The sequence below is a fragment of the Microcebus murinus genome, chromosome 12 (assembly GCF_040939455.1).
Source record: "Microcebus murinus isolate Inina chromosome 12, M.murinus_Inina_mat1.0, whole genome shotgun sequence".
NCBI lineage: Eukaryota > Metazoa > Chordata > Mammalia > Primates > Cheirogaleidae > Microcebus > Microcebus murinus.
The window spans coordinates 34,798,390-34,811,024 of NC_134115.1; the positions used below are offsets into that span (position 1 = coordinate 34,798,390).

The 12,635-nt window shown below is 39.3% G+C and overlaps 1 protein-coding gene across 1 annotated transcript; it reads left to right on the forward strand.

Moving 5' to 3' along the window:
* Positions 1-3,045: 3,045 nt before the first annotated feature.
* TPD52L3 (TPD52 like 3) lies at positions 3,046-4,077 on the forward strand. The gene has a single exon (XM_012738310.3). The coding sequence runs from the start codon at positions 3,123-3,125 to the stop codon at positions 3,861-3,863; it is 741 nt and encodes a 246-aa protein (XP_012593764.1). The 5' UTR covers positions 3,046-3,122; the 3' UTR covers positions 3,864-4,077.
* Positions 4,078-12,635: the final 8,558 nt, after the last annotated feature.

Sequence of the window (12,635 nt, forward strand, 5' to 3'; positions counted from 1 at the left end):
CTGCAGCCAATATTCCTGTTCATGCTAGAGAATATCTATGGAGAAGTGACTCACTACATATATTATTGATGGAGCTGGGTTATGATGTAATCTAGCAGTGAAAATAACTTGCAAACTGAAATCAAATATACTATTCTGGCTTTCCACAAGAAAAGACCAACTACCGATTTTCTTCTACTCTTGTAAGATTCTGACTGGAAGAAGGTTTTAAATATACACTTTATTTTCAGGCTCAAATATTTAAACATTTAATTGGTGTTCAGCTAAATATCATAGTAGTTGAATGTTAGGGAAAATGCTTAAATATTAGAAATAAAGCCCTAAAGAACTCCCTAGGTTAAATCTAGCAGTGCAAATAACTAAACTTCAGGGTGAACTGTCAGTTCTTTAGAAGCAATCTGACTCATCAATGTGGATTTTTTACAAGTCAGTATAATCAGAAAGTTCTATATTGATCATTCATAATAAAAGTCAAATGGTTAAATCTTCTATATTGATCATTCATAATAAAAGAAGTCAAATCTGCTACCATTTGACTAATCACTTCCAGATTTGAGTATAGGTCACTACAATTTAACTTTGTCCGTTCTCAAACAACCCAGACCTAGTGAAGGGTATAGCTTTGTTTTTATATTCAAGTTTCAAGAATTTATTTATAAAATACATATAGGCTTCTAAACATCAAGAGAAAAAAATCATTTGATTATACCATTTATCTTGGATTGGTATAAATCCATCTCCCTTATTAGAGAAATAAATCATAGTTCATTCTTTACTAAAAATGGGTCAACAATATCTTCCTTAGAAACAAAGAATGGCAAGCCATTATAGGATTACAAATAATTCTCAAGCTCTTTCTTTATAGGTTCCTGAATCAAATATTTTGGCTGTTTTTAGTGCCTAAATAAACAGCATCAAAAAGCTTTCAGATTAAGATGGACAGTTTTGTGAGCCATTCTATGTAATATAGATTATTTCATTGTCTAATCTAGAGATGTTTTAATTCTAAAACTATGGGGTGATAAATGTGGTATTTTATCTTAAAAGGATAGTTTATACAAACAATTACTTAGAGTCACTATAAACTAAATTAAATTTCATTTGATAGATTTGTTTTTTCAAAATATACGTGTTGTTTTGTATGTGGTTATACATGAGCCTAATAAAATGGATTGTTCCCTTGTGCTACTTACTTGTCTGGATTTACTCAGGAAGTCAGAATATCACCACCTAGGAGCCCTCATCCAAAGGCCATGTCTTGATTTGGTATCTGGAAACCAAGTCTCTGAAAAGGTCAGTTCAGTTTTGCTATGAGGGAAAACCCACTCTATAAAAAGGAATCAAAGCTTAACAAAAGACTTCATATTTTGAAGTGAAGGATGAGAAACTATATAAATAAGAAAATAGGTAGTAAGGTCAATGGCTAAAATAATATAGAGAAGGAAAATCAAATGCAAGCTCAAATCTGGCAATTTAGAATCCTAACTTTGAACTGATAAAGTTCCAAATTCAGAGATGGAGTCTCCCTCTGTTGCCCAGGCTGGTCTCAAGTGATCCTTCTGCCTCAGCCTCTCTAGTAGCTAGAACTACAGCCACGAGCCACCATACCTAACTCAGGGATTTCTTTATCCTTCAGTATCAGATTTCAAATAGAAATTCTGGTTCAGAGTCTGGGAGAGTTCCCCAAATCACCAGTGTTTCTACAGGCAATGGAGGAAAACTCTACCCTCTGGAACAAACGGTTTTCAGGGAGTGCTTGCTGCCCTTTTCAGGCCTTTAAACACATAGCCAAATCCTCCATCAGTGTTCATGTTTCCAAAAAAAAAAACAATCCTAATTTTTTAATCTAAGGAAGCACACCACTCAGGACAAGGCATTAATAAACACCACTGAGTTTCGTGAAAGGGTTACTGGATATAAATCCAAAGGAGGGCTGAAGTTGATTTGGATGCACAGCTGGATGCTTCATAGTAGCCACACTGGCATGTGTATGGCAAATTGCTGAAATTTGTTGAGGATCATATTATGTTCCACAAGATCATGTTTGCAAGAACTACGAGATTGTCCAACAAAATCACTAGAATCTAAGGTTTGCTCAATGATATTCCCTGGGAATAGGTAGACATATAATGGGCTAAGTGAAACCTGACCACATGTCCTTTGATATCCTGATTGTTCCACTGTATAAACTACAAGCTTTGGGTAGAATACAGGGATGTGGTGGGTTGTACTCTGACAGACCATTCTTCTTTACTATGCAGACCCTCTCCCACACAACTGGTAACCCTGAATGTGGGCTGATATGCTTTTATAAATGTGAATGGATACAGGAGGGAAGGCAAAGGGGTCAGAATATGCACCTGTAAAACTAATCCACGCTGTCCATTTGTATACATCTTATCACTTCTCCCCTAAATTTTCAAAATTTGACAGTCTTTGCTTTTATTAAGGTTAAATTTGGGAAGCTATTATAGATTTACTCATTCTCCTCCTCTCCCTCCCCCAAAATAACAGAACTGTGACTGGTTAGACTCACTTTCCAAGTTCTGCCATTTCAGGTCTCCAGCACTTCACTGGGATAGTGTCAGTCACTACTGCACTCAGCGTTCTGTGGCGCCTTCAAATCCACATTACAAGTGGCGCTGGGGCCCCTTCTAGGTAGAGATGATGAGGAAAGGGACAAGCCCAGGAATTCTGAACCCTCTCCCCCACCCTGGGGTAGTTATTCATTTTACGTACTGGGCTTTTTCATAAATTTCTGTTAGCAAAAGGGTTCAATTGATTTTCAAGAGTTTGAAAACCGCTGAGGTAGTTAAAACAGGTACCAGAAAACCTGAAGGCCCACGACTTGTCACTTACTGTGGCAGGAGAAACTCGACAATAATCTCAGCACTGACTACCTCACAAGGTCCGGGTGAAGACAAACACCACCACGAGCGCAGACGGCACCTCAGACGAGCTAGCAGGTATTGCGCGGCCTCCCGCCTTCTGGCCGGAAGTCCCGCCTCCGTGACCGTGTACAAGCCCCCCACCCGGAAGTGGATGCCCACAGGCCAAGGCATCCATTCCATAGGCCAGGACGTCTACAACCCTGCCTAGGCTGCTGTTCTACTGACCAAGATATGGATCTATCCCGCCTAGAGTCTGGACCCACCGGTCAAGAGTCTGAGCCTGCAAGCCTAAATTTCGACTCTGCTAGCCAAGATTATTTCTCTACTGGCCAAGAATTCGATTCTCCCTACCAAGAATTGGACCTGGACTCTCTTAACGAAGATATTTATTCCCAGTCCATGCCAGATCCCATGACAAAGACCTCTGTGGGCACATATGAGTCCCACCCGACTTCTGAACCGATGGCTCTGACAGAGGCCGAGCAATTGGAGCTCAAATCTGAGCTCGCTAAATTGGAGGCAGAAATCGTAACCCTACGCCAAGCGCTGGCAGCCAAAGAGAGGCGCTGTGGGGAGCTCAAGAGGAAGTTGGGCCTCACCACCATGGATGGACTGAGACAGAATCTGTCCAAGAGCTGGCATGATGTCCAGGTCTCCAACACCTACGTGAAACAGAAGACGTCAGTCGCCCTGTCCTCCATGAGCTCTGCTATCTGCAGGAAGTTTGGAGACATGAAGAAGTCGGCCACATTCAGATCTTTTGAAGGTCTGATGGATACAATCAAGTCCAGAGTCACAGGGGGCAGAGAATTTGACAGCGATTGTCTTCCTTCTTCAGCAAGGAGTGGGGATGATTTGCTCCCTGTTTTGGGGATTGGGGATGACCTGCTCCTGGTTCCAGAAGGTGGGAATGATCCGCAACCAGTTCTGAGGAGTGGGGATGACCTGTTCCCATTTCTGGAGCCAGAATGAGCTCCTTGGTAATCTTGCCTGGCTCCCAAACTAGTGCAAGAACCCCCTTCCCTCATCACATTTGCAACTCTGCGCAACAAAAACAATGAAACCACAATGGTAAAGTTAATTCAAGAAATAGACAGAGTCCAGTTTTGAGAAAAGTAATGCCCATTTGTACATAGATATTTGCTGCTGTCGAATGAGAGAGAACCTAATGTTTTATACCTGGTTATTTTACACTAAAAAAAAAAAAGTCATACTTTGAGTTGATGTTTTATATTTTACACTAAATTTTGTAGATGAAACATGTCACTATGCTAGCTTTCCTGGAATTGCATTTAATGGACGGGACAATCGCTCCAGAGGGTTCTTAGGCCAAAACCCAAACTCTCTTTTGGAAAAGTAATCTATTAGAAAGCCAAAGTAGACTTCTGTTTAGAACTTGGAAAAGTTATGAAATAATCTATAGTTTTATCCCTTCCCCATTTTCTTCCTTCCTTAAGTCTAATGTGAACATAGTTACCTTCAAAGCTCCATCTGGCCTACAACTTGTATTTTTAAAAGATGGTTTTAAAAATGCTGATCAAGAAGATGGTTCATCTTCTCTGAGACCTCCAGATAGGCAGAAAATATATTAGTGGACTGATTGTTACACTAATAATATATATTTTGTGAATTTTTGTTTGTTTGTTTTCAAAGCTCCCAACTAAGCATAGCAACCTTAGGTTTAATTTAGGAGGTTGTTACTACTTTGGACACAACCTGTAATTGCAACTTTACTTTACCTTGTGCTTTATCTCTTTATATATCAAAATGAGGGCTGTAAAAGTTTAGCCCTTGTGGCAGCATGTCTCTGCCATAAGAGTATGCCACCTAAAAGGAAGAAAATTGCTTCCTTGTCCTACCACAATTCCTAGTTACCACCTCCTGCTGAGGAGCTGGAGGGAAACAGTATAGCCAAATTCAAGAAAGTTAACACCCCCCCACAACCCGCCCAAGCAACATTTTTAAAAAGACTGTCCATCTCCTGTGATGCTGGTGATTATGCATTTGAATGGACCTAACTGATTATACATCACTGCTGTGTTTGACAGGAAGTTTGTCCTTGTTTCTAGCTAACCCTGAGAAGGAAACAGAATCCAACCCTCTGGAGATATCAAGACTATAGGAATCTGGTTTGGGTTTGTTCAAACTTTCTGATATTAATTTTAATAGGAACTATGATTTTGGGGTGGTTATTTTTGGTTTTGTTTTTTTCCTTTTCCATTCTCAAAATGCCAAGATCTGGTAGCCTCTTTTATTCCTCTAGTCACACTGCCTGAGGTTGAAGTTTGTGTCTTATTGGCTGTAGGCAGAGGGACTAGGACATTTATTTGCTTGGGTACATATCAGTAACTTCTCACTACCTAAAGGTATCCCTCCAGATTAAAAGGGTGATCCTGTTTTATTAATTCTTTAAAATTCTCCCTCTACATTCCTTTGGTTTTCCTACAACCAAAACCAAATACCACTATAAATGCAAAAGCACTTGGCAAACTATAAAGTCACTGGTTTATCCCAGCCTTCCACAGATGTCTGAAGACAACAATTTGCTTGGATTAAAACAAGATGTTTAACTATTTTACACATTTGTTTTTTAATTTGTTATGTTTATCAACCAAAATGGCTTTGTATGCTGACAAACAAGAGGTGAAACTGCAGCACACAAGAAGTGAAAGTAGTTCAACAGAACTACTTTCACTTAACCTTAAATTTCAGAAAGGCTTGTGTTAAACCCTGACATCATGTGCCAAACTCAAAATATGTTCTATTTTATTTAATAATTCATACAAATGCAGTAACAGTTTTCCCAATAAATTCTGAACTTTATGAGAGCAGTAAAGCACTTATCTATTTTTGTTGATCATTGTATTCCCATGCCTGGCTGAGAGCAGATGTTCAATAAATACTCATTAAATCAATGAAGGAATTAATATCACATACTTTAGACACAAAATGTTGGATCCAAGAGATTATCAATTTGAACTAGTTAATAAGTTCCTCCTGCTTTAAACAAAAATGTTTTGTTTATTTAAAGCATTTTGAATATTCAAAGACAATTGAAGACCCTACTATGTGTCAGGAACTATGCCAGGCCCTGAAGACACAGAGTGAATTAGACATGGTGATGCTCTCTAGAAACACTCAGATCTTGGCCAGGTGCAGTGGCTCATGCCTGTAACCCTAGCAGTCTGGGAGGCCAAGAGTAGAGGATCCCTTGAGCTCAGGAGTTCCAGACCAGCCTAAGCAAGAGCAAGACCTGTCTATACTAAAAATAGAAAAAAATTAGCCAGGCGTGGTGGTGCATGCCTGTAGTCCCAGCTACTTGGAAGGCTGAGGCAGAAGGATCCCTTGACCCAGGAGTTGAGGTTGCTATGAGGTAGACTGATGCCACAGCACTGTAGTCCAGGCAACAGAGCGAGATTCTGTCGGAAGGAAGGAAGGAAGGAAGGAAGGAAGGAAGGAAGGAAGGAAGGAAGGAAGGAAGGAAGGGAGGGAGGGAGGGAGGGAGGGAGGGAGGGAGGGAGGGAGGGAGGGAGGGAGGGAGGGAGGGAGGGAGGGAGGGAGGGAGGGAGGGAGGGAGGGAGGGAGGGAGGGAGGGAGGGAACAGATTTTAAAATCATCACAATTCACTACAGTAGGTGCTAAAATAGAGCTGTGTCCCAGAGACAAAGGAAGTCTCGAGGGGTGTTAACTCTAGTTTGGTAGGTCAGTAAAGACTTCAGAGAGGCAGAAAGTCTTAGAGAACTAGAAGTGTGCTAGACAGACAAGAGTACATTCCAGACAGTATCCAGAGGAACTGAGTCATGAAGAAGTGTGTAAGAATGGCATGTTCCAGGAAATACCAGTAAGTCATTGTGGCTAGAGAGGGCAGGGAAGTGGTGATAGATGAATATGGAAAAATAAGCAGGGGCAAAATCATAAATAGTCTTATATGCTGCCTCAGACATTAGTATTTAATCCTGTAGGAAATAGGGAGACATTGAATCATTGAAGTAAACGTCTCTATCAAATTTGTGTTTTACATGTGGAAATAACATTCATGAGAAATCAACTAGTTGGGGGGGAGGGGAAATGTGTAAATTCACACCTAACATGTATAATGCACACTATTGGGGGGTGGGCACACTTATAACTTCAACTCAAACCATACAAAAGCAATTTACATAACCAAAATGTTTGTACCCCCATAATGTTCTGAAAAAAAAGTGAGACCAGAAAAAAAATAATGAAAGATAATGAATTATGACAACAATGACAGTTCTCTCACATTTTTGTCATATTAAGAACTTGAAAGCAAGGTTTGATTTGGTTTAATTATAAAAATTATTATTTCTATTAAAATGAGATGCTATAAAATAAAGATGTTAACCATTTCAACCAAAAAACGAAAAAACCAAATTTGTATTTTGGATAGATTACTCTGGTCACCAGAGAAATAGATTGAAAAGTATTTCAGAGGTAGAATCTCCCAGACTTAGGTATCAACTGCATGGGAGAGAGAGATGGATACATTTGTAAGACAATAAGGACACAGAATTGAAAAGCTTTGCTATTAATGAAGTGGGAGCCACACATTCATTTTGCTTTGGCCATTTTATTGGATCAGTATACCTGTATCAGTGGCCATGAGTGCCAAATAAAATGCCTCCACAAACGTGAGGTCTGGCTTGAAGGTTTCCTCCAGATTTTCTTTTCTGCCTGCTTTTACCTTTCCTATGAGTTGGTTCTCTTCATTCTGTACCCTATCTACCTTCATAATTTGATCACCTCTGCTTATCTGGGCCTCTTTGATCTTGTAGCCTAGCTTCAGTCTATTTAACTCAACTATTTCAAGATACAATTTCTGATAGTTCTTGGAACATATGTGCACCCAAAGATGTCCATCCCTAGGTTTGGCTCAACCCAGAACCATTGGATAGGAAGGGTAATTGGAATAAAATTCCCTGAGGCTCTCAGTTTTCTAGGGCTTCTATTGCCCATATGAATGAAAGGGTCGAGATGGAAGATAGAGACAAGATGCCATGGCCTAAATGTTTATATCCTCCCTGACTTCATATGTTAAAATCCTAACCCCCACAGTGATGGCATTGGGAGGTAAGGCCTTTAGGAAAGTGATTAGCCCTCATGAATAGGGTTAGTTCACTTATAGATAAGCCCAAGGGAGCTTCTTTGCCCTTTCTACCATGGGAGGACACAGTGAGGAGGCACCATCTATCAACTAAGAAATGAGCCCTCACCAGACACTGAAACTACAGATGCCTTGATCTTCGACCTTTTGATTCCAGAACAAGAGAAAGAAATTCCTGTTGTTTATAAGCTACCCAGTTTATAGTATTTTGTTAGAGCAGCCTGAATGAACACGAGGGTTGAAAATTCTATCCTCCACAGATGACACTCCCCATGCTACTGGCAAGGATGGGGATAAAGTACCAATTCTTGTGTTCATTAGCATCATCCATGCATCATAATACTAGCACCACTCCCAAAGAGATTCATCAGCATCTTTTGGAGGCTACTATGCTTTCTGATCCATCAAAATACTAAGTTCCAGATCTGAGAGAAACTATATTTATCACATATCCCACTCTTGACTTGCAGGCCTACGGAGAAGTAAGCAGTGACTATTGACCCAGAAATGTGCAAGTCTCTCTTGACAGTGCTAGGCTTAATGGCCCTACTCATCAAGGGGACAATGATGGCATGTATTGATTCTCCTAAGGAATGGGGTCAGTTGCATCTGGGCCATGAAATTTTGGTTTCTTGCCTATGAACTCTGTGAAGAAAAAAGGATAATCACTGCTCTATCAAAATGACCGTAGAGAGAAGATTCTGGGAAAATGATGGAGTAGGAGGCACAAGAAATCTCCCTACCTAGAAAATAATTGCATTGCAGCAGAATCAATCTAACTATTTTTAAACTCTAGAATCCTCTGAAGGCTTGAAACTTCCAGGGGAAGGTTTGAACAATAAATTGTGTTTGCTTTTGGTCAATTTTAACTCCTAGCACAGTAGCAGCTACCCTTCTCCAAACCCAGCCCTGTAACAGGCAAATATCCATATGTTCCCAGAACAACCTGCACAGAGCTTATGAGAACCAGGGTTGGCAAAAAGAACCCTGTTCTCCAAATATTAGAGATCTGTGTTCTGACCATTAATTCCTGCTTTTGAGCACAAATACATTACAAAGAGGTAGGTGGCCATTTTGTTGCACCTCCCCCTATTGTTGCAACCCCCTCCCCCACTGGCTGAAATGACTTCCAAGGGATTTAAAGGTCTAGTGTCCTTCTCCCCCCATCCCTTCAGTTTTCTCTTTTCCCCCTTTTCTCCCCCCACACATTCAAGACTAGGACATTCAAAAACAACTGCATATTTAGTGAAAATTAGAAAGTGACTGTACATGCCCAAGTAAAAACAAAAGACCTGAGAAGACCTTAAAGTCATACTTCAGGCTAATCCTCAGCACAGAGATAGCATATAACACTCAATAAAAACAATCATAAAAAAATCAAACTCTGGGAAAGAGGGAGAATCAAATTTCCAGAGTTATCACATTATTATATTCAAATATCCAGTTTTCAACAAAAATATCACAAGGCGTATAAAGAAATAGGAAAGTCTGGCCCATTCAAAGTATGAAAATAAACCAACAGAAACAGAAAAATTATGGATGATATGCTAGACAAAGACCTTAAAACTATCTTAAATATGCTCAAATAACTAAAGGGAGATGCAGAGAGAAAGAAAATGATGCATGAACAAACTGAAAGTATCAAAAACGATATAGAAAACCTAAAAAGAAACCAAAAAGAAATTCTGGAGCTAAAAAGTACAATAACTGAAAGAAAAGTTCACTAGAGAAATGCAAAGGCATATTTAAGAAGGCAGAATAAGGCCAGGCACAGTGGCTCTTGCCTGGAAGCCTAGCACTCTGGGAAGCTGAGGCAGGAGGATTGTTTGAGCTCAGGAGTTTGAGACCAGCATGAACAAAAGTGAGACCCCATCGCTACCTAAAATAGAAATAAATGAGCCAAACAACTAAAAATAGAAAAAATTAGCCGGGCATGGTAGCACTTGCCTGTAGTCCTAGCTATCTGGGAGGCTAAGGCAGGAGGATCACTTGAACCCAGCAGTTTGAGGTTGCCGTGAGCTAGACTGACACCACAGCACTCTAGCCCAGGCAAGAAAGTGAGACTCTGTCTCAAAAAAAAAAAAAAAAAAAAAAGGAGAATAAAAAAATCAGTGAATTTGAGGAAGGAAAATGAAAATTGAGTCTGAAAAACACAAAAAAAAAATAAGGAAGAAAAGTAAATAGAGCATAAAGGACCTATGGGACACCATCAAGTGGATCAACACACACGAGGGAGTTCCAGAGAGAGAGAAGTAACCAGAGAAAATATTTGAAGAAATAATGGCTGAAAACTTCACAAATGTGATTAAAAAAAAAAAACATGAATATAAATATCTAAGAAGCTCAATGAACTCTAAGTAAGAAGAACTCAGAGAGACCCACTCATTATAATCATACTTTGAAAGGCAAAGACATCACTGTTACTCAATGGAGTACTCAAAGTTCTAGCTATCAGACAAGAGAAAGAAATAAAGGACATCCAAATTGGAAAGGAAGAAGTCAAATTATTCTTGTTTGTAGATGATATGATCTTTTAAGTAGAGAAACCTAAAGACACCACACACACACACACACACACACACACACACCCCTATCAGAACTGATAAACAAATTCAGTAAAGTTTCAGGATACAAAAATCAATATACAAGTATCAGTAGCATTTCTATATGCCAACAACAAATAATCTGAAAAAGAAACCAAGAGAGTAATCTCATTTACAGTAGCCATAAATAAAATACCTAGGAACAAACTTAACCAAAGAAGTGAATGATTGCTACAATGAAAACCATGAAACATTGATGAAAGAAATTGAAGAGGACACACACACACAAAATAGAAAGATATTCCATGCCTATGGATTGGGAGAATAAATATTGTTAAAATGCCCATACTACCCAAAGCAATCTACAGATTTAATGCAATACTCATCAAAAAACTCAATGACATTCTCCATGGAAATAGAAAAAAGAATCCTAAAATTTATATGGAACCACAAAAGATCCAGAATAGCCAAAGCCAAACTGAGAAAAAGAAGAAAACTGTAGGAATCACAATACCTGACTTCAAATCATACTACAGAGCTGTAATAATCGAAACAGCATGGGATAAGCATAAAAACAGACATGTAGACCAATGCAACAGAAGAGAGAACCCAGAAATAAATCCAAACATCTACAGTGAAGTTATCTTCAACAAAGGAGAACACATACAGTGGAGAAAGTCTTTTCAATAAATGGTGCTGGGAAAACTGGATATCCCTTTGCAGAAGAAGAAAATTAGACCTTTATCTCCTGCCATATACAAAAATCAAATAAACATGGATTAAAGACTTAAATCTAAGAACTAAAATTATGAACTACTAAAATAAAACATTGGGGAAATGCTTCAGAACATTGGCCTGGGCAATGATTTCCTGAATAATACCTCCAAAGCACAGGCAACCAAAGCAAAATTGGACAAATGGCATCACATCAAGCTAACAAGCTTCTACAAACCAAAGGAAACAATCAACAAAAGGAAGAGACAACCCACAGAATGGAAGAAAACATTTGTAAACTGCCCACCTGATGAGGGACTAATAACTAGAATATATAATGAGCTCCAACAACTCAATAGGAAGATATCAAACAATCTAATTTAAAAATGGGCAAATGAGCTGAACAGACATTTCTCAAAAGATGATATACAAATTGCCAACAGCTATATGAAAAAATGTTCAACATCATTAATCAGGGAAGTGCAAATAAAACCACAATGAGATATCATCTCTCCCCTATTTGAATGACTGTTATTAAAAGATAAAAAAAAAAATAACAAATCCTGGCAAGAATTTGGAAAAGGGGGAACTTTCATACACCGGGTTTTGTTTTGTTTTGTTTTTGAGACAGAGTCTCACTGTGTTGCCTGGGCTTGAGTGCAGTGGTGTCAGCCTAGCTCACAGCAACCTCAAACTCCTGAGCTCAAGCAATCTTCCTGCCTCAGCCTCCTGAGTAGCTGGGACTACAGGCATGCACTACCATGCCCGGCTAATTTTTTCTGTATTTTAATTGGCCAATTAATTTTTTCTATTATTAGTAGAGACGGGGTCTTGCTCTTGCTCAGGCTGGTCTTGAACTCCTGAGCTCAAGCAATCCTCCCGCCTCAGCCTCCCAGAGTGCTAGGATTACAGGTGTGAGCCACTGTTCCCAGCCAAGCACTATGATTTTGATTATAGCTTTATCATAAAGGATACAAATCAGGACCAGCCAAATAAAGAGACACATAGGATACCTTCTGAAAGGGTTCCAACCCTGAAATTTCCATGTCCTCAAGATGCATCACCTTCCTGGCACATCAGCATATGATTATCAACCAAGGAAGTTCACTCAAGCTTCAGGTGTCTAGGATTTTTATTTGATTCCTCAATCTCAAGCTCCACAAGCACATGTGCCTCAACACAGATAACTGGCTTATTACAGATAATTTGGCTAGTCAACGTTCCTTATCACTACAAAAATCCTATACAGTAATAATAATTTTGCTGTGTTTCTTAACCACCAAATACACAATTCCATACCATTTATAGCATCTAGATCATTATTTAACCTGAATGCCCAAAATACCGATCATTAGTACCACC

Bases quoted from the DNA above. Each gene is read 5' to 3' on its own strand.
- TPD52L3 (XM_012738310.3), top strand. From the start codon at position 3,123: ATGGATCTATCCCGCCTAGAGTCTGGACCCACCGGTCAAGAGTCTGAG.